Raw genomic sequence first — 25,402 nt, 5'->3', positions numbered from 1 at the left:
CACGCCCCGCCCCTCCCGTGGTTGCCGGGCTCCCGCACGCCTTTCCCGAGGCGGTGCCCACTTCCAGCCTCTCCCACTTTTCACCGGGAGTGTTTCTGCCCTTCTCCCCCTGGCCCCACTGAAAAGAAAAGAACACACCAGAGTCCCGTTTCTGAAAGGGTTTTTTTGTCTTTTTTTTTTCCTTTTTTAAGAGCTTCATATATATATTTATATATATAAATTATTAGAATGTGTGTCAGGGCTCGGGAGTGCGTGGGAAACATCTTTTGGGTGGTTGTTTTTTTTTCTTTTCCATAGCTGGGTTGTTGGTTGTTTTTTCCTTTAATGGTTAAGTAAATATATATATATATGGGGGACCAATCGAGAGATACAACTGTGAAATCAGAACACGCACGCAGGGGCAAGGGAGTCACAAGTTGCTACATAAAACTGCCACGTCTAATAGGATGTGCATGAGTTAAAGTACATCAATTAGGAGGGGTGAGGGGAAAGGGGCAGCCACCATCTTACAGACAGTCCCAGGACGCAGTGTCACGCCATGCCAGCTCTCCCCACGGGGCTCAGAGGGGTCACGGTGCTGATGGCAGTGTCCAAAACAGTCTGCTGGTGCTTAGCACCTCATGGCCGCGCCCCTTCCCATCAGCTGGGGACAGCACAGCCCCCGTCCTGCAAACAGTCCTGCGGTGCTTCGCACCCCGATGGCTGGGACCGGACGCTCCGCAGGCAGGAGAGGCCGCTCAGCAAGGGACCTGGAACACTTTGTTTGCATCTGAAGAGATGTTGGGAGAATGGGAAGCTGCTCTGGCTAATCTGAAAAAGTTCCACGTTGCTCTTCTGTATCGCTAAGCTTACAGTTAAAGGGGGGATGGGGTGTTGAGGAGGAATCTTGAAAAAAGGCTCTTTTGTGTTTGCAGTTATTTCTTGGCTGCACCTCCTCCTGCAGAAGCAGAAAAGGCAGGAGCATCCTGTACATGAAGTCCTGCAATGCTCTGCACTTTTTATTTAATGCAACTGTTCCCCCAAAACAAAGGATGGAGCTCCTGCCACCCTGAATTCATGTCAGTCTTTGTCTTTTGGAGCTCTGTGCAGTGCTGATTCTCTTCTCTTCAGAGCTCAGCTGAAATCACGTACCAATTGCTTCAGGTCCATTAGGGGTGTGTCAGTCCCTCCCCATTTGCTCTCCTCCACTTTTCCCAGGATGCCATCCCATACTTTTTGTCATCTTCTCTTGTACTCTACTGCATGGTGGGATCAGGATGTGTCACTTTGCAGCTTCCCCTCCCCCAGGATTTGGTTGATTGATTGCTCCTCTTGATAGAAAGACATGATGATGTCACACTGACAGTGGAAGTCCATTTAAAGGGGTTTGTCGCTTTCCTTCTTCAGGTGGCTAGGATAAAAAAGAGGAACAAGGTGATAGTGAAAGGAAAAAAAGGCAATTTATACCATTCCCTGCCTTTGTTCATCTGGACCCACACAACACTGCTGGCTTGGGAGGTTTTGTAGATCCTTGAAGTAGGAGATACTGTTGAAAAGGTACAACATTCCACCTCTCTCTTTCCCAGTGTGCCTCCCCATGCACTTGTGAATTCCTTGTCTTGGCAAAACCATCAAACCCTTATAAATGTTTTGCATTTTGGCAGGGGTATGGGTTAGTCATAACTGCATTAACATGTGTGAAACATATAAAAGTTATCTCCCCCCTCAGAGGGGAGGAGCTGAGATCTCCCAAGGGATTGAGTAGACACTTGCCAAGCAGACTTTCCTGGCGGCCAGCCACAGCTGTGCCCCGTGGCAAAGCGTCCCTGTTCCCGGTGTGGGCTTGGCCACAGCCACCCACGCCAGGGGCAATGCTTCCCTGCTCGCGCTGCCTGTGCCAGCCCCACGCCAGGGCTGGGCCTGGAGGTGTTCCTGCGAGGAGAGGGCAGCTGCACGCACCTGTAGTAGTCCTCCTGCGTGGGGAGCGGCACACCGTGCAGGGGGTGGTGGGCGTGGAGCCACTGCTGCTGCTCCAGAGCCAGGCGCTGCAGCTCGGCCGACTGCGCGTGCATGGCCTGCAGCTGGTGCGCCGCCGACATGGGCGCCGACAGCGAGCCCGGCAGGTCCCTGTAGGGCGCGGCTGCAGCCACAGTGACACAGAGAAGAGCCCAGTTAATGCTCCATCCAAGGCCCCACAGCTCAGCCAAGACCCTGCTGCACCCCCATTCCCTCATTCCCACGTGCAGGACCTGCTCACCGGCCTGTCCTGACCTGTTTAACAGATCTTAGTCTGGTCCTGTGACGCCCGTGCCCCTCGGAACTCTGCTGATGCTCTCTGGAGGAGAACAGCAGTCCCTGTGAAGTTCCTTACCAAAGAGCTGGTGGCGCAGCACTTCATTCTCATGTAGAGGGTGAGGCAGGAGAGGGTTGGGGATGGTTCCAGCTGGGTATGGTATCCGGGTGAGGTGTGATCCCGAGGCAAGCGGGTCGATTAGAGGGTGAACGGAAGCTGAGGCTGGGAAGAAAAGATACCACAAGATAATTGTCCCAGGCTTTGTAGCAAGTAACACAGAGATAGGCACAAGGCCTCACAAAACAGATATGGAGGGAGGATCAGAGTGTGTTAGGGATGGGATGATTTCACAGCTAAACAACATAGTGTCATCTCCTTCTGAGTGTTACTCTTTTTGCCTGCATCGAACTGCATGTGAACTAGTCTGGCAGAGCTCTGTCCCTACACTCCTCAGGAAGAAATACTGTTCTTTCGAAGTTCAGCAGGGTTCTGCAAGGACCTGCTCTGCAATCAGATCTGCACCCCATATCATGCCCATCTGTCACCCCCAACCACCATTCATGTGCATACTTGTACTGGGTTGCTTTCTTTTCCAGGTCTTATCCAGCACAGATTCTCTTTCTAGTGGTTTGGACTCCCAGCCAGACTAAGGTGCCCAGCCATGAATGGTAGGGAAAATGGACACTCACTTGTACCTTGTGCCATCTCTGAGCAGTTGCTCAGAGCCAGCATCTGTGACTGACACCAGACCCCACTGACCGCTCACAGCACCTGAGCAGGCACAACACTTTTTTTCCTATTGCACTCTAGCTTGCGCTTTACTTCCCTGAGATTTTCATCTTTAAACATTTTACTTTGCTTTCCTGCAGGATGTGGAAATGGAAGGGACCACCATTCAATTCTGAAGAACAGCAGCCTCCAGTTCCTTATGATTAGCCCACCTCCTATCCCATCCCATCCCATCCCATCCCATCCCATCCCATCCCATCCCATCCCATCCCATCCCATCCCATCCCATCCCATCCCACTATCTGCAGCCACTGAGAACCAGCATTTCATTAGTCCTAAGGACGCTGCCAAAACTGTTCTAGCAGGGCTCCTCCTCCCTCTGCAGACTCCAGTGTAAGGAATGCAGATCACAGCAGCACCACCCAGACAGTCAGTGGGACTACAGCACTTGTACTGTGGCCCCACAGATCCATAACAAAAGGACACAGTGCAAACAATTTTGCTGGCCACTGATCAGCAGTGTCAGTGCCTTTGGTGGGAGGGGAGTGGGAAAAAGGAAGAATGACCATGATGTTGGGCTCTTCTGGCTGAAAATATATGGCCTCAAAGTTTAATCTTGTCAGCTTTTAGGGTTCCCCAGGGCCAGAGGGAGGGAGCGCAAGGAAGTCACACTAGGACAGAAATCAGGGCTTTGTGCAAGGCACCAGCACCACACAGCCCTTACCTGCGTGTATGGCATCCTGCTGGTGGAGATGAAGGTGGGAGTGGATGTGGGAATGCTGATGATGATGAGGTGTCACATTGAGCATCTGCAGCCGGGCCAGAGGGTCGTTGCTGAGCGCCGCCACCCGCTCGGCGTGCTGGCGTTCGGCCGCCAGGCGCTCGGCGTAGGACATGTCGGGACGAAGGGTGGGGCCGGCTGCCAGCGCCAGCCTCTCCCGCTCCAAGTGGCCCAGCCCTGGGTGGAAGGGAAAAGCGGGATGAAGGCCGGGGGCCGTCTGCAGACTCAGCCCGCCGTGGCGTGGGAAAGGATCCATGGCAGCGGCGGGCACGGCGTGGAGCTGCTCCAACTCGGCCGGTTTGACTTCAAAGCCAGGCTTGAGGCGTTCGCGCAGGTCCCGGTCCCTCAGGTCTCGTTCGCGGGCCTCGCGCTCGCGCAGCTCCCGCTCCCGCGTGGCCGGATCGCTGCTGTAGATGGCTGGCACGTTGTAGCCCAGCAGGCCCGGGTCCACGGCGCCCAGGGGCACGTAGAAAGGGTGGTTGCGGTTGTTGGGGGACATGACGTGGGGCCGGGCGTACTCGCTAAGGGTGCGCAGAGCCGGGGTGTCGGGGCCCAGGTATGGGGGAACAGTCGCTACAGCACTGCCCTGCTCGAAGGAGGGGCGGTGGGGAACCGGCCCGAGGGAGGAGCACTCGACCGGACGGCCCTCCTGGGCCATCTTCTGCAAAAGAGCAGAGAGACCGGCTTCAGGGTCCCAGCGGGGAGCGGCCCAGGGGGCCCTCGAGCATCCGCCCTGGCTGCGCGGCGGCAGTGGGGCTCCCAGACCTACCACACTCCTCTCCAGCTCCCGCTCCTTCTCCCGCTCCCGCTCCTTCTCCCGCTCTCGTTCCCGTTCCCGCTCCTTCTCTTCGCGGGCCTTCTGCTCAGCCTCTCGACGCACTTTCTCCACCAAGTCTGCTCTTTTCTTGGCCAGCTTGGAGCCGTCAAGGGGCACAAAGTACAGGTCTGTGCGGGAGCAGGAGTTGAAGCCACGGTCCAGGTGTTTGTTGAATCTGGGGATGAGAGGGGAAGCCTGTCAGTGCTGACAGGGCTGGTGAGACAGGGACAGCTACTGTGGGAATGTGAAAAGCATAATGAAAAAGGCAAAAGGGCACAGCTGCACCTCAGGCTTGGGGTGATTTCCTCTTCCCTGCCCCATACGGGCCCTCCCCATCCTTTGGAGAAACCAGTCTCCCCTCACCTGGCTGACTGGCTGGCATGGCTCGGCACATCCACCACCTTGGGGGGCGGCGAGGGGCTGCGAGCAGGAGGCACGGGGCTCTCCGGGGGCTCGTAATCCTCCGACGGCTCCTGCTTGATCTGAGCAGCGCTGAGGGGCAGCGGGGGTGGCGGCGGGGCCGGGGCAGCCATGCTCCCTGGCAAGGGTGGTGGGGCAGAGGGGGCGGGTGAGGGGGCTTTGTAGCCCCCCGCCACAGGGGAAGAGGCCACCCGGTAGCCTGGAGGCGTGGCTGCACGGAAAGGGGCAGCCGAGGAAGTGGGCGGTGAGCCCGGCTTGTAGGGGGCTGGGGGCTGGAAAGTGGGGACAGGGGAGGCCGCCCGCTTCCCATAGGGGGCCACAGCTGATGGGGGTACCGGGGGCGAGACCGTCTTGTAGGGGGCTGCAGAGGGGGAGGCCATGGTGGCGATGACGGTGGAGAGGGTGGTGGCAGCAGAAGTGACCGGAGGGCCAGCCCCATGAGCAGGGGACGGGGGTGGCGGCGGGGGGAAGGTGTAGGTGGCAGGACTCTGCCCCGGTGGGTGCGTGCACATGCTGGGGTAGCTTCCCTGGGAAGAGGCAGCAGAGGAGGATGAGGAAGAGGAAGAGGATGAGGACGAGGAGGAGGAAGAGGGGGCAGCGGCCGCGGTGGCGGAGGGAGCCTGGCTGTAGGCGGCTTGGCTGTGGGGAGGGTAGAGGCGCAGCCCGTAGGTGGGATGCGAAGGGTGATGGTTGCTGGACTCCAGGCCGGGGGGGTAGCCCCCGGGGGGCTGGGGAGGAGCTGTGGCTGCTGGGGAGACGCCCCCGCTGCTCCCGTGACCGTGGTGGTGCTGCTGGGGAGGCTGCTGGTGATGGGGGGATTGGGCAGGGAAAGGCGCGGCGGGGTGGGAGCCGGCATTGCCCAGCGGGCGGCTGTAAGGGGGCGGCCCCTGGCTCCAGACGGGCTGCGAGGGCAGGGAGGGTTGGGTGTACTTGGGGGGCTGGCTGGAGACGGAGAGGCCGCTGGGCGGCGGGAAGGAGTGCCCGTAGGAAGCGCTGTAGCTGGGCAGGGGCTGGCCCGCCGAGGGCTGCGGGTACTGGGCAGAGGAGCTGGAGGGCGGCAGCGGTGGCGGCGCGTACGGGTAGCGGGAGGGGGCCAGGGCCGGTGCCTTGTCCTGCCCCATGCTGTGGGGCGAGGGCAGGTGGCCGCTCAGGGCCTGCCCCACCATCCCTGGGGAGCTGGAGGCGGCCACTGCGTTGTTGAGGGGGCGCAGGGCCGGCGGGGGAGGCAGGTTGGAGGACACGTGGGGGAAGGAAGGGGCCGAGGCCGGAGGGGCGGCCGGGGAGTTGGCTGGGGGCGTCTTTTGAGGGGGGAGCCCTCCTCCCACCGACGCCAGAGAGATTGGGGTGGTAGGGGGTGGATTGTGCTTGGCGCTGAGGGGCTGCTCACGAGCCCCTGGTGCTGGGAGCCCTCCCACTCCACCGGCAATTTTGACCCCAATCTGGACCACATTGGCCGCAGGATAAAGGGGAGTGTGGGAGGAAGAGGAGGAGGAAGAGGATGAGGAGGAGGAAGGCGGAGCGGAAGGGGCAGCAACAGCAGAGGAGGAGGAAGAGGAGGAGGAGGAGGCAGGTGTCTGTGGGGCCTGAGCCTGGAAAATGCGTGAGGCCTGGCCCTCCAGCTGGGAATGGTAACTCCCTGCGGGAGGTCCCTGGGGGTGCACCTCGCCCGGGAGCCCAAAGCTGGGCTCTGGCGGGCGGGCCAGGCTGTCGGGAGGGGCAGCTCCCGGCGGGCTCTCGGGGAACAGCGGGGGGTGGTGGTAGGAGTGAGACGGCCCCTGGGACAGCACGGAAGAGGAGTCAGAGTCGTTCTCCACGCTCCCAGGGCTGTAGACACTGGGCGAGGTGCTCCTGTTATCCTGGTCGATGTCCCGTGGGTCGCTGCTCATCTCATCATTGAAGCTGTGGCCGTCAAGGCTGTCAACATCGGATGGGGATGGAGGACACGGCAACTCCTGAAGTAGGAAGGAGGAGGAAAGGGGCATTATGAGGCCTCCCAAACCATACATGGCACACTTCAAGTTCCCAGAGAACTTGTTTTCTGACCTTTCTCTGCCAACCCCAGCACTAGAAAACCTCACAGAGGAAAGGAGACATTGTCTGGCAAGGTACACATAGCACCAGTCCTCCTGCCTCCTTTCCAGTGCTCCCAGGTCCTTCATGAGCATTCCATGTTCAGGAAGGAGGTAACAATGGGTACCTTGTGTAAAGAGGCAGTGAGGGAGGGCAGGAACTGTTACACACAAGGCTGAGAGGGAATAGATACAACACCGGCGATGGGCTGATGGGCTGTTGGCCAGGACATGGTATTACCAGTGGCATGGAGCCGCACACACCACAGTGATCCCAGCACTGACCCCAGACCCAGAACTGCTCTTCTTGCCCCTGCAGAGCTCTCCCTGGTCAAGGAGACCAGCTCCCACCCAGACCCCTCTCACTGTTCCACCCCTTACTTCCAGGAGTTCCCCCTGTGCTTCCCAAGCCCTGCTCCTCCCCACCACCTGCTGCCTCAGACAATGTGCGCTGGTGATTAGCAGTCATCATGGGTGAGGGGAACTAACAAGTGCCACTCTAAACAAGGGAGGCTAAGCTGAAAAAATACCACTGCTGAGCTGAACAGACTGTCCACGTGGAAAAATTACAGAAGTGGAACCAAGGTGGTTGAATTATAAGGACCTCTTAACACAAGCAAGCATCCCCATGTTTGCAGGCCTTTAAGGGCAGTTCCCTGAACAGGCTAACAGGGAATGGAGAAGCACAAGAGTTGAGTCTTCCCACCACCCAACCACCAATCCAGCCTGGTGCTGTCAGTGTTTGGATAAGCCCTGCCACGGCTCTGTGTGTGCATGAGCAGGTGTCACCTGGAACCCACCATGACTTAAGCACCTCCATGTCACACTGTGCTGGGGATCAGAAGGGACTGACTCCAGCCCAACCTGCGGCTGCACATGGAGCCAGGCTCTTAGCACTAAGCTGGAAAAGGCAGGGCACATCCCCAGCTCTGACAACATAGCAGCCCCCTGAACACAAGGCAAATGAGACAGAGAGCCTCCATGTGCTTAGTCATCACTCCTGGTGCCATTTTTGTAGATGCCATTTAGGTTGGAAGAGCTGCAGTGGAAAACCCCTGAGGTGTTGGGGCTCCCAAGCAGCCAGAACCTCGAGCAGCACAGACAGGGAAGTGCAGACTCCTTTGCTCTGGACTGGGCACATGCCAGCAATCACAGCAGGGAGAGCTCACCTCAGTTTTGGATTTTTTGGGAGCGTTGGTGTCCTCCCCTTCACTCTCCGAGATCTCTTCTGTTCGGCCCTGCTTGCTGCTCTTGGGGGTGCAGGATTCCTCCAGCCGGCCTTTCTGCAAGGAGACAAGGAGAACACAGAGGTGGAGGGTCATGGGGAAATCTTCCAACCCCACAGGTCTTTACAGACTGCAGCAGGTGAGACACAGCCACCATGGGACATGTGTCAATGACACTAGCAGACCAACACGGACCCAGCATAAGGCAAAAATGAGCACTAAAAGGGTCTGGTGAGACTGGACACCAGTTCTTGGGAAAGTGCACGATGGTGAGGATGAGAGCAAAGAGGGATTTGGCCCATTTCAGAAAGCTAACCCAGCACGGGCTACTTGTGGATCTCTTTTGGTCTGTGTCTCTGGATCCTCAAATGGATCCCACCCAGTCTGGGCAGTCCTTGGCCACCCACACTTGTGTTCCAGCTGGTATTACCTTTGCCGCTTGTCGGGATTTCTCAGCCTTGCCATCACTGCTGGAGGTGCTGACACCACCGGGGGAAGCTCGGCCCCGTGACCTGAGCTCCTCTCGGGGCCCCGGAGTCTCTTTCTTCCGTCCACTCCGCATTGACATCTAAGAGAGGGATCACTGTGTCAATCCTGCTTTGCACCTCCCACCGCCCCTGCTCTGTGCCCAGCCTCCCAAAGCCCATGAGCCCCTTCACTCCACTGTGCCAAACTCATGGCCACTACCTCTGCAGGGAGCCTCAGTTCCAACCCACACCTCCAGCCTGGCTCTCATGTCCCGCCCCCGTCCCACCCCACGTACTGAGTCCTTGTTCTGTCGTGTCTTCATTCTTTTGGGTGTGGGACCCCCATTCTCCTTGGCCCGGTTTGATGAAAACATAAATTTTTATGACTCCACAACCCCCTTCGGCTGTTTCCGAGGAGATGGAGATAGGCAGCTCTTCTGGAAGGGGGAATTACACCAGCCAGGCAATGAGATCCCTCTGGATCCTGAAAGGCAGACAAGCAGATGAGGGGGGAGAAAGACTGAGTGAACTATAGAACACCTTTTCATGGTTTTCTATAGAAATATGGCAAAATTATTATTGTTTCCATATTTAGAGACTCAAGTCTGTTCACCAAGAATGCAATAAACTCTCCCATCAGTGTGGGAAAAGATTTGCCCACTGCCATATTCCATTTCAATTTCTAGGAGTGATATGTGCACGATGTGAGGTATTTATTTTTAATGGCTTCACACTGAAAGAAGGCAGATTTAAATTAGATACTAGGAAGAAACTCTTTTACTCTGAGGGTGATGAGGTACTGGAACAGGTTGCCTCAGGGATCCCCCTGCCCTGGCAGTGTTGAAGGCCAGGCTGGATGTGGTTTTGAATAACCTGCTCTTGTGGAAGATGCCCCTGTCCATGGCAGGGATGTTGGAAGTAGATGATCTTTAAGGCTTCTCTTAATCCAAGCCATTCTGTAATTATCTCATTCTATGATTTGGGGCCCAATAACGCTGCTTTGGAGGATGCAAGAAGGAACAGTTATCAGGATGTTATCTGTCTTCTGGAATAATTTTAGTATTTTCCTTTCCTTGGGGAAAAAATGACAGGAAAGTGTTTTGATATGTTCCAAATTACAATTTTTCTGACTTTGTTAGGTTATCTTCACTCTTCTTGTCAGTGCAGAAAGTTCCACCACCCTTACTTGGCCATGTGCTGCCATCTGCTAGCCCTGTGTCATCTGTCATTCAGCAAAGTGGCCTTTGCTGAAGGGCACTGTACAGCCCTGCCCTCTCCAGAGCACATCCACATGCACTCGTGCACCACCACGTTATGCAGGAAATGTGACAAGTCTTGCTCGGGCTGTTCCATGCCCAAGGTACACAAATAGGTGTGAGAAAACACATTTAGCTCTGCTTTTACTCGACACCATCACCAGCTCTGTTTAGCCTGGCGTGCCTGCCTATAAGGTTTTCTGGTGCTGTTTAGGTGGCCTGGAGAGGCCCAGGGATGGCCTTGAAGAGCCCGGCGCTTCAAAGGACGAGGAGAGACTTCTGATCTTGTCTCGGTCTTGGTGTTTATTAATTGTTTATCTAAAAGATTTTCTTTCAGCCCGACAGAGGTCTGCACAGCAAGTCAGCCATGGGCACACTGCGAGCCCCCGGGGCGGTCACTTATCTTTATACCCTAAGTTACGTGTACAATATTTATCATTTCTCCCCAATACCTTCTACCCTTATTAACCGGTGCACTTTTAGTAATAACCAATCCCAAAGTGCCACCACCACCACAGAAGATGGAGGCCAAGAAGAAGAAGAAGAAGAACAGGACACGCCCCAATTCCTCCATCTTACTTCTTTAGACCCCCCTGTACCAAAATCCTAAACCCTGTGTTTTACACTTTAACTAACTTATCCCTTCACCATTCACCCAGTGAAACCTTCCCAGTCCTCATACAGGCGTCGTCTCCTGTGTAGGATCAAAATCCTGCCACCAGACACTTCTGGCAGCATTCCAGGACTCCCGAGCCCCCCAAGGGTGTTCTCGGCCACTCTGCACCTCCATCCTGAGGTGCTGAGATCCCACACCTGCCAGGGTCTCCTCCTCCTCAACACTTGATGTTTCTGTGTACCAGACCGAGTCACACCCAGGGATGCAGAGTACATCCTTACACTTCACAGCAGCAGGAAGATTTCTGAGACCCCTCTGGAACAATTTACAGCTTTGAGCCATGTCCAAAAGCATTTTATTGTAGAATTTAACACCCTGTTGTATCACACAGTTCCTACCCTGGACTATGAAAGTACCATGTTTGTGTTAGCCTGGGAACTGGAGGAAATCATTCAGGGACACTGCTCCTGAAGTTAGCCTGCCTGAATCCAGCAAGCTAAAGACCTTTTGCACTGCTCTGCACTGCACACACATAACCAAAAAGACTTTATCCTTCCCAAGCCTGTCATCTGAGTTGCTATACTCAGCCTCTGGAATGGACAATCTGAAAGACAAGGGAATGTGTCCCATGGAAGAGGCACCAGCAGAAAAAAGCCACAACTACTGGTTTTATTCTCTCATCTGGAAGCACAGAGGAATTTTGTGAATAAGAAGCCTATGGATTTGGGGCTCCCGAAGACCATCCTACACCTGGAAAAATCACCTTCCAGCCAAGCAGTGCAGGAGCAATCTCAATGACTTCTATTCCTCTGAGAAGGGAGCTGAAAACAGGGATCAGAGCAAAAGCACCCGACAGGAGAACTCTCAGATGTCCTGTGCAGCCCTGTTGCTGGACTGTGTGGCCCCAGGGTCACTGCTTTCCACTGTCTTCATCTGCCTGACCATGAAATGGGAGTAATGACACTGGCCTGTCTCTCCTGGGGCTCCACATCTTCCCTGACCTTACGTTTCAACGCTTACAGAAACCCATCCGGAAGGTACTTAGGAAAATCAGGGGATTGTTTGTTTTAATTCCATTAATATTTTATTTGACCTTCATCACAAGAGCCCCAGGGGGACTCATCCAGCATTAATTCCCACACACATCAATTCATTAACTGAGACCTCTTCTTTAATAGGAAAATAGCTGATGGTGGTTTGTAACTGACCTAATGGAGGCAGAGCCCACTCCCAATCCCCACCCGCTGACTTGTTTTACAGGCTCATGTTTCTGTCACGCTTTGGCCTGTGGTTGCTAATTCAGCCAGTTACACTGATGCTGTTTCAGATAAGCATCCAGTATCAACATTTCTTATGTGAAACAAATGACTGTCATAGCTAAGGTGATCCTTTGACTCATGCCATGGTGGCAACCTGCAAGTCTGAAGGCACAGCAGCAGCAACAGCAGGCTACCAGTGTCACTGCTCCCTGCATTCCACAGGGATGCCACCCACGCCTCCCACACCAAAGCCAGAGTGATAACACAGCACACGGGTCTCGCTTCAGCTTTCCAGCAACCCTGGAATGACAATTACCATCCTCTTCCCAGAGAAGTCAGTCAGCAGGCAAATAACATGCAGCCAACCACACAAAACTTCCCTTTTTCAAAGGGATACCCATTCCGTACTTATTCCAACCGCTGAATATGCAGTAAGAAACAAAGCCAGAAACAACCAGTGGTATTTCAAGAGACATAATCAACCACTGACTGAGGCAGAAGTTTCTGTCACTTAGACAGTGAAGACTACTAAAATATGTAAGAGAATTGACACACACATTATTAGTATAGCAGTACAGCAACTGTTACGGCCAGATGAGAGGATCACAAATCTGTCTTCTAATTTTAACATCTATGAAATGAAAGCCTGCAATGTGAGCCTTTACAATTAGCAAGTTACACCTAACCATTCCCATCACTGAAGATTCCTGCAAATGTCTCTGAAGGGTTCTTAGGGCTCCATGGTTTTGGTTAGGAGGTGAGACGTGACAGGCCTGCTGTGGAAGGGTTAACCTTTCCCTGGCCCTGTGAAGCCCTTCACAGGTTCAACTGAGTTATGAGGCATTGCAAATTGCAATTTTCTGTTTGTGTTTCATACAGCCCAGCTTGGCTTGGCTTATTGCCCAAACCCCTCCATATTCTCTTGCAAGCCCTGGTGAAGTCTCCTGCGAGCAACACACACTCAACAGGCATCCCCCACGTGGCATTCAAAATGGATCCTACTCCTCCTCCTCCTCCACAGGTCCAAGTAATTCTCCTTCCCAAAGCCTGGACTGTCCTGTACCACCAGCCACAAGCATACGAGGTTCAGCTTTTCTTTTGTTGAAGGACACAGATGGGTTCTCTCCTTCCCAGGCTGTCATGTGGAGCAATTCTTCCAGGTAACCAAACTGGAAACAAGTCTATCTCAAATGAGAAGCACTCAGGTTTTACCTCTTAGAAAGCAGGCTGAATGTTTGTCCTTGGCTCAGGAGTGCATTTACACATTAGTCTGTGGCTCTGAGGAAATAAACTTTCCTAGACTGCGACAGAAGCAGAGGAAATGGGAACCAAGTTTCTGGGGTGGTGTTTGAGGGCTTGGCCAGAAGTGTAAATGACAAACCAAAGCTCTGCACATGCTGGGGCTGCAGGCAGGGCTGCACCCAGCACATCTCCAGCAGCCAGGACACGTTTCCACCGAGACCAGGAAGACAGGGAGATGCTGCCAGAGCCATGCAGGGTTTTGACACTTCAGCAGGTGCTCAGTGGCAGAGCAAGCCCCAGGATGCACAGCCCAAGTCCAGGGCTCCAGCCTGCTTGAGAAGATCAAACACCAGCCAAGGTCCAGCTAGCCCTCTCTGAGGCCAGTGGCAGCAGAAGGGAGAGATGAAGGCTCCAGCATCAGTGTCATTTAAGAAAAAGAGCTAACATTATCCCTTTTTTAGTTTATTTAATACAGACTAAGCCAGCTTCCACTAGATGCTAGTCCATGGAAGTAGATGCTAGTCCATGGAAGTTTGGAGCAAGGAGTCAGTGGAATGCCTGCTTTAACCTAAGTACAGATGTTCTGAAGTGCAAACCTCTTGTCTTCTTCATTTGGGAATTGTTTAAAGTACACAGTGACTACTCTTTAAGTCATTTTCTGAAATGTAGGAATCACATCCAAAATCCTACGTGAAATCCAAGGTATTTGGTATGCAAAGGCAGGGATTCAGAAGTCAGATGTGAGAATTAACCTGAGTCTGCTTCTCTGCAATTCAATAGCTCTCTGTTCCCATCCTGTTTTTTCTCTTCCCACTTCTACAAAGAGATGGACTAGCACTGGAGGGAGGAACCAGGGTGGCAAAACGAACACAACTGCTTTTTAACACATTGCACTGCTGAAAAGTGTCCTGAAAATAAGCTGGAATGTTAACTGATGGATCCCTCTTGATGGGTAAAGATCACTAAGAAGAGTAGTATGTGTGTATATATATATGACTGCTCAATGAATGATGGGATGATAGTCCCAAATATTTTTAACTCCTGTCTCAATCTGCCTCATTTTGTAAAATGAAGGGAATTTTTCCAGAAACGTAATCAGTTTTAATGATTGTGCATGATCCTGAAAACATTAAGTTTTGTCCCAGATACTACAATCAGACAAGATGAAGTACAGCATTTCCCAATGGCTAATTACCTGATTTCATGCTTGAACCCTGGCATTTCACTACAGGACATGATGGAGAAAGAGAGGGAAGAAAAAGGAAGGGCACCATGTTCAGTGTTGGACAGCAATGAGAAAACAGGCCAGGGTTCAGGTTGCACGTCACCATCTTTCGATACATACCTGGAGTGTGACATTCCTGTAAAAGGGAAAATGATTCTGCAAGCAAAGGGATTAGGATGCCAAAATGGTTGAATACCAAGATGGCAAACATTTGTGGCTAATACTATCTTGGGTGTGAATATTGCCATGACTGGCAAATCTTCTATATTCAGTAAATTTTGTTAAGAATAAATACACGAAGGTATACAAATGAAAGGTAGTTTTCAAACAAAGGCATTTTCCTATCTCCTAAAAAGTAACTACAACACTGGGTGGATGCAGGGGCTGTGAACACAGGCTGGGAAGTGAATTAATCAAAGAACAGGACTCCTACAGGGCACTCTCATGCAGGTCACTGCACCCAGAGACCCCAGGATCAGAGCACACGCCTCCCAGTCCTCTGCAGAGCCCTCCACAAGGGCTGGGACAGGCACATCCAACCTCCAGCAGCCAGGCACAGGCAGGAAGGGCTGAGATCTGCCCTGCCAGCCAGGTTTGGCAGCTCAGTGTTATGTGGCAAACTCAGGCAGAAACACCTACAACATAAGTGCAAACTCTTGACTACTGCTCAAGAGGTCAAAATATAAATCCAGTATGAAAATAGTGACAGCTGTCAATTTTTGTTATTTTCCATAAAGACACAGATTTCATACTGGCAGTGTACTGGAATTTCACTGGATTCTTCTGTCTTCAAAATATAATAGCATAGAATGGGTCACTATGTGATGTGTTAAAATAAATATTAACAAGAGGGTGAATCACACACACTTTTAATACACAAGCTGAATGGGCTCTCTCAATTTACATCTATCTTTCTGTGTAAGAGCTGATTCACAATCCCATCCTAAGAAGTCAGGTTTGAGACCACCTGAGGAAACTGAACAAGTCCATGGGACCCAATGAGATGCATCCCAGGGTCTTGAGGGAGCTGGCTGACATAGTTGCCAAGCCAGTCTCCATCATATTTGATAACTGGATGGATGGCTCCATCCAGAGTTACAGTCCACAGCTAAATGTCAAACTGGAAACCTTGAACCAGTAGTGTCCCCCAAGGATCTGCAACCAATATATTTAATATCCTCATCAGTGACACAGATGGTGGGATAGAGTGCACTCTCTGCAAGCTTGCAGATGACACCAAGTCAAGTGGTTGATAGGCTAAAGGGAAGAGAGGCCATTCAGAGGGACCTTGACAGGACTGAGGAGTGGAACCATGTGACATTCATGAAATTCAACAAGGCACGTGGGTCAAAGCAATCACCAGGATCAGTATAGACTAGGGAATGAAGAGGCTGGGAGCAGCCCTGTGGCAAAAATCTTGCAATACAGGTGGACAAAAAATGTCCTAAGCTGCATCAAAAACAGCACTGGCAGCAGGGTGAGGGAGGGAATTCTGCCCCTTTGCTCTGCCCTGGCTGGAGTGCTGCAGCTAGCTCTGGGGTCTCCAGCACAGAAAGGACAGGGATCTGGGACAATTCCCTGAAAGGAGGGGGTAGCCAGGTGGGGATCAGCCTCTTCTCCCAGGCAACAAGTAATGGGATGAGAGGAAATGGCCTCAAGCTGTGTCAGGGGAGGTTCAGGCTGGACATCAGGAAGCATTTCTTCATTGAAGGGGTGGTGAGGCCTTGGAATGGGCTGCCCAGGGCAACAGTGGAATGTGTTCAAGAAATGACCAGACACGGCACTCAGTGCCATGGCTTAGTTGACAAAGTGATGTTTGGCCAATGGTTGGACTCGATAATCATGGAAGTCTTTTCCAACCTTAATGGTTCTGTGATTCTGAGATTCTAAGCATGAAAAGGTGGCTTATAAGAAAGGAAGAGTGACAATTTTTACCAGAGCCTGCAGTGACAGGACAAGGGGCAATGGTTTTAAACTGAAAGAGGGCAGGTTTAAATTGAATATGAGGAAGAAACTCTTTTCTATGAGGGTGGTGAGACACAGGAACAGGTTTCCCAGAGAAGCTGTGGATATTCCAACCCTGTAAGTGTTCAAGGCCAAGTTGCAAGGGACCAGGAACAACCTGGTCCAGTGGAAGGTGTCCTTGCCCATGGCAGGAGGGATGGAACTGGATGATGTTTAAGGCTCCTTTCAATCCACACCAGTCCATCACTGTATAAAATATCCTAAAATTATTTTAAAATAACACCTCCCATGCAAAAAAAAAGATTCATCTTGAGGCAACAGCTTCAATCCTTCTTATATGTACTTGTTGGCAAATTCCCTTGTCAGGCTACCTATGTGCTCCTTCTCTGCAGTAAAATAATAAATAAAAATTAAAATGCTCACGCTTCAGGAAAGGGTGCCAAATAAGAATACTAAAAATAACTGCGCAGAGTACTGGCAGTCTTAGGAGATAAAGCTAGTTTACATTTTATTAAGCCTATATTAATGTTTTGTTTTCTTAATTTTGCACAACCATGAGAAGCAAGAATGTTATTTTGAGTGTGAAAACTAATTCTGGAATCTCCATTCAAAAAAAATGTATCTGTTAAAAAAAATTATGATTAACAGACTGAAAAAACAGAGCTAAAGCAAGGTAATAAATAATAAAAATATTCGTGCATTTAACAATAGCTTAATTTACAGCATAGAAGAAGATATTAATTTTTGCAAAAGCAACTGAAAATAAAGTTTGATTCACTAAATGAAGGTTAGATGTACTAAAGAAGGTTATGTTAATCGTAAAACAATTCCTGAGGGCACAGTAAAATGACTGTTAAGTATGTAAGAGATTTACTTAAAAATCCCAGCAGAATAATTCTGTCTCCCCAGAGGAGGGCTTCCAGATCTCTCCAAAATACAGGCTGGCAGAGCCCAGTGGTGGATCAGGAAAAAATCCACACTGGGCTCTGCCTTCTGCAAGTGGGATGGAGCCTAGAGATGCATGATCCAGAGGAAGGACACAACACATTCCCCACACTCACTATTTTATGAAGTGCAGCATCTTCTATATTTGCAACACCTGAGCACACCTTACCTGTGGAGCTGTTAGGGGCCCAGAGTCTGTGTTACACCTCACAGCCCTCTTCTGATACACAGAGGTCCTTTGCTAAGAATGCAAAGCAAATTACTCAGAGACATCACAGGATGGTTGCCCAGAGACTCAAAGGAGGATGCCAGAGCTGGAAGGGACGTTCAGACTCTGAGCTGACCAGTGCAACTCACAGTGATACCCTTTGGATATAAAGTGATATAAAGTGATATCCTTTGGATATAAGAGGCGGATCCATGAAATGGCACCTCAGTATCCAGCAGCCATTGAGAAAGTAAACTGCATGCTAGAATTTCCTGAGGAGAACATCATTATGCCCCCACACAAACCTATGGCTTTCCCACATCTTGAAATGTCTGTGCAATTCTGCTTCTTCCATAGGACCCAGAAGGGGCAATGAAGAGGCACGACTGAGTGGGTTAGACATCTCTGTCCAGAGAAAAGGTTACTGAAAGTGAGGATGTGACTGGGGACCTAAAGCCATATATAAAAATTAGAGGTTAGGTAGGAAATATTTTTTTACTGTCTGTTCCAGTACAAATTTGATGACCCTCAAACAACACTACAAAGAAACATGTTCAAAAACAACTAAAAAGAGTAGGTCTTCAAACAGGTAGCTGCAGAATTTCCAATTAAAGGACACCATGGGTGCTAGAAGGTTCTGTGTGTTTGATGGGAGACTGGAGAGTTTCATTCAAGAGAGAATCACTGGCACTTTCTGGATAGCTAGAAACAGCTGGAAGCTGTAGGAGTATCAGAGGAAAATGGCACAGGATTGGATTGGACTAGATTAGATAAGATTAGAAAATTACATTATTAGATTAATGGTTGGACTCAATGATCCTGGAGGTCTTTTCCAACATAAGGATTCCATGACTTTGCAGCCACTGACCCAAGGGACACCCTTTAGATTCTCTGTTTGCAGGGATTCATGACTGACAGCAAAGACAACACGAGAGACACGCGTGCCAAGGGCAAGCATGTCAACAGGATGAAGATGGACAGACATATCCAGAAGGAAAGAAGTGAACTAGGGACAGGGAAATGGCCAGAGGAACAGCAGTACAGCAGATATGAGTCACTGGTAAACTTCGAGTCACTCCCAGGCTTGGGATCCCACAGCTTCTCCTTGGTCTACTGGCCAAGCACCGGCCAAGTGGGATGATCCTGCCCTCATCCCTCATCTCTCATCCCAGAAGTCTGAAAAGACTTCTAAGAAGGCATTTCTGGAATGAGTGAAATTCACCAGTGCACAGAGAAAGGAATATTCTTCAGGAGCAGGAAAAGAGAGGTGATTTTCACCTGACTGTACCCAGGATTGGTAAGGCAATTATGGGAGTAGTGCATGCCATTTTTACCTGTGTACTCCAAAAAGGATGCTGACAAATTGAGAAATGTAATTAACTCCTCCCCCTTATAACCTTAAGCTAAATAAATATAGCTTACCTGAGAAAATGTTAAAAGACTTGAAGATGGCCTATGAGCACTACAAAGGAAGATTTCTGACAGCTCTTTAACCTACACAACAAAGACCCCCATATCCAATGGATAAACCCAGACAAATCGAACAGAGGAATGGTGCAAAATTTGAAAAGCAGGAGAAATTATTCACTTGAAAAACTTGCATAGGAATGCAAGTAGTGTATCACTGAAAATTTTAAGAGTTTCCTTTTATTTTATTGTAAAATAAATGCTCTTAATATTTTCTGCACAGACCATCCAGTTGATGAGAACAGGTTTTTCAATACTAAACTCATTAGTAGTCATAGAATTTGGCCAAAAGGCGATGGGGTCTAGCTAGCTCTGGTGAAAATGGACTTTGAAGGCAATGGTCTAGCAATGTATGAGGAAAGCCTAATGGATAACCATGACTGGATAAACCATTCTTCATGGAGGGTGGGCCCTCTTTATGTGTCTGGCAAACCCTGAATAATTCTGAGGTAAATCACTTCATCTGTTGCACTGCCTGAAAGAAAAAAACAGCAGTATATCCAAAATACTGTGCTATAGATACACTTTATATCCAATACACTCTGCTATATATATCAATATAAAATTTAATAACTATATAACATTATATTTTATACAAGATATATTATATTATACAAACTGCCATATATATTGTGATATACACACACACATAAATATATATACACACATAAAGTAAATCCAATTCACTATCCAAACAGAAGAAGGTTGCTCAAATGCAACCTTCACTTAAGTGATCTATAGTGCAGGAAGACCTTGTGGAAGAAACAGGCTATCGCCAAGTGCACTGTACAGCAGGCAAGTACAAGACTAAAATTTTCCAGCTAAACTCTCTGTGATGAAGAATGTCACCAGGGCAAGAGACATGAAGTAAGATTGAGAGCAACCAGCTCCCCTTCTTCAGCAAAGCCCAGACAGACCATCATTGGCTGAAATTGCCTGGAGAAGATATTGCAGTTAGCCTTTGGTTTGTAGGTGAAAATACTGCCACAATGATCAATCAAACATTGATATTTTTACAGGAGGAGACAACAACAAATCAGTGTTTGCTGCCACAACACACACAGAAAACGGACAGTCAGAAACTTCTGCAGGATTATCAGAGCTGGAAGCCAGGCACTGCTTCTGAAGGGATCGCTTCCTCACAAAGTTGACTTCTGTTGAACTTGGCCAAGTTATCCCCAAACATCTGAAGCCCAAACAGCCAACCAGACTGGTAGGGAGGTGAAGCTCAAGCCACTTGAAGTGGAAACATCCCCTTGTGTTTCACCATTCTCCATACACACCTCACTGACAAGATGGGCTGTGGGCCCACCACTGCCCAGCACGTGCCTGGAAGGACAGAAAGATTCTCCAGTGCTCATCTCAACGGGACAAAGAGCAATGGGACATGCACCTAGCCAGCCTGGCCACACAGGCCTGGGCACTGCTGAGCCTCAGGAGGTCAGGGAAGGCACTGAGAGGGAGCACCTCACGTCCATGTTAAACCATCCGCTGTGACCAAACTCCAGCAGGGACCTCGGGAATTAGTTCTGCAGAGAATACCTACCCTAGGTGTGCTCTCTTGGTTAAGAGCATGACATCTTCAGCTTTTGAACAGCCAGAACTTGTGTTGCCTTCTCCTTCAGCCTTTAAGAAGTTTGTAAAGCACTGCTATTTTGAACTTCACTAGACATAGTCTTCAAGAAGTACAGATGGAAGAGATAAAATGATAAACACAAGAAATATATATGTCATGCTTCCAAAGCATCTCCTAATGGAGGAAGAATGAGACCAGAAAATCCAGTGAAGGCAAGAAAATAGTTTATTTGTCCAAAAGACACTGGGAGAAATAAATGAACTGGGGAAGATAAAGTCTGACAGAAGAGAAAACCAGGTTCTCAAAAGAAAAGGGATTACACAAGGAGGAAAAATATAAGATGGACTAACATTCAGGTAGGTATTTAAGGAGGGGCACAGCTGAACATGTGCACAAACCAATTCCAGAGATTGCATTTGAAAACATTATTACACCCCAGACCTTGTAAATAAATAAACCTTCCCTACACAGCTCTGTATTCCACATGGACTGCTCCTCTCAACTCCACCTCCATCCCAAGAAAAACACTGATGAACATGAGAAGGCTCCAGGACAAACTGGGAAGGTGTACAAGGAGTGACAGGAGCTGAACTTTGGGAGGAGAAAAACCTGCCTGATGTATTTCACCCACAAAATAAATCAGGATGGAATATTTCAGTTGGAAGGGACCTACAACGATCACCTGGTCTGACTGGACTAGATGCTCCTCCTCCTCTTGAAGAACAATACAGATCAGGCTGCTTTTAGTGCAGCAATCTCACCATGCTATAGAATCACAGTTCCTTGCATGACCATTATAATTTTGGAATACAAGTACACCCACAAGAAATGTCATCATAACTCCTTGTTCAGGCAAACCTAAAGGTGAGAATGCAAGAACCTTTCAGAGGTATCCAAGGGGTACAAAACCCAGGGGAGGAGGCAAATGCATATGAAGAGAGGTAAAGGCAGGTCACTGCAGCAGGTTAAACCTGTTCATCTTGTTCATTAAGATTCACTGCACATTTAATTTTCAAATGTTTGGAGGTTTTTATAATTTCCAGCATGAACCATGGTACTACAAGTTCACTCTTTGGCCATGCTTGAAAAGCTCCATCATGAATCATAACTGGGAAAGTCTGGTTTCAAAGATCAGGTCATTCCTAAGAAGTTGGGGAAACACACAAATGATTGGTTGTGCCATCACTAATGACAGACACAAAATAACATTAACAACTTGGCCAAGAAACAGGACAAGAGAGAACGAGAATAATTCCAAATGAACAATTTGATCATTCACATTTACAAGTGTCCCATCCATGGGTAATGGAGCTCCAGCCCCTTGGGAATATGTGTGCAGCACAGCAGTGATTCACAACACCCTGGGGCTTAGAAGAAAAGCGAGTCCAGCTTTCAACTCAGACAGCTGTGGCATTCGCCAGTGGGAGGTCAATGCTGAACTCTGCAGCTTTAGGCAGCTCACACCTGAAGGGTGTGTAAACGTGCTCCAGCACTCAGGTGGACACAAAATGAACGGCATTTCCAACTTCTCCTTCGCCCTCCTGCTGCACACCTCAGGATAATGGCCCACCACTTTCTCCTCACTTTTTTAAGGCTGGAAAGCATAGCAGCTCCGATTCAATCCACCCAGTACAACCAGAAATAATGACAACAGATTTGGGTGCCGAGCTCAGTAAGGACACGCTGCCTCTCAAGGCACAGCCCAGAAAAAACAGAGCCTGCAGACAAAAGCCCTACAAATTCTTACAGTAGCCATCCTGGCAAATGAGGAATCGGCTGCGGAACTCAAGGCAGCCACGGCACTGAGGCAAACGCAAGGAAAGACACTGTCCATCTGGAAAGCAACTTCGGGAACGTACAATAGCTATCAGGGCACAACTCCACGGCGAGCAAAGGCGGCGTGCAAAGTAATGCCACGGTGACCAAATGGCTGCCACTTCAACAGCACAGCGGCCACTCGTCAAAATACAGCCGGCAATTCGCTGGGCAACAGCAGCCGAGCCGGCCACAGGCCAGCAAGCCAGAACAGCCACCGGCTCCATGGCATAGCCAAAAGGGCGACGTGGGAATGCCACCCCTCCAGGAATCCTGAATAACAAACGGACAACCAGCCGGACACACCGGGGATCTGGGCCGGTTCAAGCGGAGCGCGGCCGCCACCGCGATGCCATCCAGCCGTACGGGGTCCGGCCAGCGCCCCGGTCCCCGGGCGGCACCCTGGCGTGCCACAGGAGGGGGCAGCGGTGAGGGGCGAATCCCACCCGCGCCCGCTGCAGCCACGGCGGGGAGAGCCGAGGCTCTTTTCGGTCCCCCGATGGAAACGTTATTCCCAGCTCCTCCTGCCCGCTCCCCGGCCGCACCTGGGCAAGCGGGGACAATACGGGCCCCCCCGAAGGCAGGCGGGGCGGGAGCCGGTCCCCTCGGGCGCTGTGCTGCCCCGCTCCCCGCACGGCGCCGGGCCGCAAACTCCCAACTCCCGCCGCCCGCGCCCCCCGGGCCCTGCCCCCGCCGAACTTCCCGCCGCAGGGAAGGGGGGCTCCGCGGGCGCTGACGTCACGCCGGGCGCGCGGCGGGGGGTGTCCCCGCCCCGGGACCCCCGCGGCGGGCGCGGAGCCCCGCGCGACCCCCGCCCCCCGTTCCGAGGGAAGGCGCCGCGCCGCCGTCCAGCTCCAGCGCAGCGCAGCCCGGGCGGGCGGCGAGCCCCGGGCGGGCAGCGCCCCCCGGCGATGCCGGAGCGCCCCCAGCCGCGGCCGGGACCCCCGCCCCGCCGAGCCCCCGTGCCCCGCGGCGCTGTCCCGGCTCCTTGCCGGCCCCTCGGCGCATCCGCGCCGGGGCAGGGACCGCCGGGGACCCTTCCCCAGCGCCGCGGGGGTTGATCGCACTCTCGCCCCGCCTGCCCCCCCCAAGTTTGGTGCTTCCCCCCCCGCGCCGCCTCGCTCCCCATCCCGACAGACGGACCGGAGGGCTAAAATCCAGCCGCGAAAGAATGCAGCGAGTGGGCGACAATGACAAGCGGGGCGGGAGCGGCTGGGAGCGGCTGGGAGCGGGCGAGGGACTCACCGGCGGCTCCTGAGGGGAGGTCGAATGAAGGGAGGAATGGAGGCGGCGAGGAGCGGGGGGCAGGGATTTAAACGCTGCCCCCCCTTCTCTTTTTTTTTTTTTCTCTTTTTTTTTTCTTTTTTTCCCTTTCCTCCCTCCTCCTTCTCCGCGCTCCCTCGTTTCCTCTCGCGGCTCCGGAATAACCGGTCGGTGGCAGGGACAGCGGCTCCGGGAGGGGGGGTGCGGCGGGGAGCGGGCCCCCCCCGCCCCGCGGCTGTGTCGCCCCCTCTCCCGCCGCGCTCAGGCGCCTCCGCCTGCGCCCCGCCGCCCTCCCATCGCTCCCACCGCTGCCCGCCTTAGCCACCTCCCATTTCCGAAGGGCCCAGAACGAGCCCCCTCCCCCGCCCCTCCGCTCCGCGCTCGCCGCCGCCCCTCCCCGCGAAACACCTCACACGCCCCGCACCCCCCAACCCACCCGTGGGCAGCGTGGGACGGGGGAGAAGGAGACGCGGGCGCGGGGCGAGCAACCGCCCCGGCCCCGGCCGCGGCCGCGCCCCGCACCGCTGGCCCCCGGCGCCGGCACAAAGGCCGGGCGAAGCGGGGCAGAGAGAGCCCGGCGGGGCGTTTTTGGCAGGACGGGCCCGGGGCGGCCGAGGGCTGCGGGGGGGCGGCGGCCGGCCGGGGCTGCGGCGGGGCCTCCCGGGGGGCGGGGGCGGCGGCCGCCCGACGGGCGCTGCTCATCGGCGTGCGGCCGCGCGCGCATCCATGCCCCGATCCCGCTTCCCATCCCCCGCCCGGTTGCCAGGCAACGGCACAAAGGGAGCGCGAGCCTCGTGCGGGGGCCGCTCCGCACTGCCCGCACCGGGCCCGGCCCCCCCGGCACCCGCACACGCACACACGGCGGCGGCGAGCGGGGCCCCCCGGCACCCGCACACGCACACGCACACACGGCGGCGGCGAGCGGGGCCCCCCGGCACCCGCACACGCACACACGGCGGCGGCGAGCGGGGCCCCCCGGCATCCGCAGACGCACACGCACACACGGCGGCGGCGAGCGGGGCCCCTCCGGCTCACTGGCGCACGGCAGCGGCGGGATGCGGGATCCGGCTGGCGCGGGCCTCGCCCGAGCGGCGCCACATCGCCCCCCCGCCGCCTGCCGCGGCCGCGCGGTGCGGGGGAGCGGCGGGGCTCAGCCACGGAAACGTGAAACATCCCCCCACGGCTGCTCAGAAACGCGGCTGCCTCCCCTCGCTGGCCAAGTTCATGGCGTCCATGGCCATTTTGGAGAAGCTGCTGTCGGAGGAAGGGCTTTGGGAAGGAAGGCAGGAGCCCGCCGGCTCTATCGGCCGGCCAGCCCGGCGAGGGGCTAATCCAGCTCCAGCCGCTGCCTGCTGCCGGAGCACGGCCCGCGGAGCGCGGGCTGGGGGCCGAGGAGACGCCACAAGTGCTGCCCCTCCTGCCCCTTTAGCTGCAGAAGGCACGGCAATCGTGGGGGCAAACCTGGAGCTGTGTCTCACAGACATGAACACGGCTGTGTGTTTAAATAAGGGAGCCTTAGTGTGCAGATGGGCAAGTTTCACTCTGATGGCCTTCAAGCATAATCCCAAAATATTTCCTCGGCAGGATCTCTCAGCGAGCAGGCTGGATGGCGTGCTCTCCATGGGCTTTTATTCAGCAATTCTCATTGTCCCTTACATGGCTCCGAGCACTATTTACTGTACGGCGTCCAAATTCAGCACTGAATACAGATGTGGTCCTCTCCTCGTGGGGTTTTCAGCAGTGGTATTCACCCCGAGGCTTTAAAATCATTATGAGCAATGTCC

General features: G+C 52.7%; 1 protein-coding gene across 1 annotated transcript; it reads right to left on the bottom strand.

The window, feature by feature from the left end:
* Window positions 1-235: 235 nt before the first annotated feature.
* Window positions 236-9,182, bottom strand: ATN1 (atrophin 1). The gene is made up of 9 exons (XM_058825375.1): window positions 9,078-9,182; window positions 8,745-8,882; window positions 8,258-8,371; window positions 4,963-6,971; window positions 4,552-4,774; window positions 3,726-4,443; window positions 2,351-2,494; window positions 1,939-2,119; window positions 236-1,390 (listed from the first exon to the last, which is right to left on the bottom strand). Exons 1-9 carry the CDS (start codon window positions 9,153-9,155, stop codon window positions 1,357-1,359), a joined length of 3,639 nt encoding a protein of 1,212 aa, XP_058681358.1. The 5' UTR covers window positions 9,156-9,182; the 3' UTR covers window positions 236-1,356.
* Between the last annotated feature and the right edge of the window lie 16,220 nt (window positions 9,183-25,402).

Source organism: Ammospiza caudacuta, chromosome 2 (assembly GCF_027887145.1).
Source record: "Ammospiza caudacuta isolate bAmmCau1 chromosome 2, bAmmCau1.pri, whole genome shotgun sequence".
In the NCBI taxonomy this organism is placed as follows: Eukaryota; Metazoa; Chordata; class Aves; order Passeriformes; family Passerellidae; genus Ammospiza; species Ammospiza caudacuta.
This window is presented reverse-complemented; position numbering and strand designations above follow the sequence as displayed.

Coding starts and splice junctions, on each gene's coding strand:
- ATN1 (XM_058825375.1), bottom strand. CDS start 9,155: ATGTTTTCATCAAACCGGGCCAAGGAGAATGGGGGTCCCACACCCAAA. Junction 2,495..3,725: donor GCAGGATGCCATACACGCAG/GTAAGGGCTGTG, acceptor TTTTCTTCCCAG/CCTCAGCTTCCGTTCACCCT. Junction 2,120..2,350: donor GCTGCGCCACCAGCTCTTTG/GTAAGGAACTTC, acceptor CTGTGGCTGCAG/CCGCGCCCTACAGGGACCTG.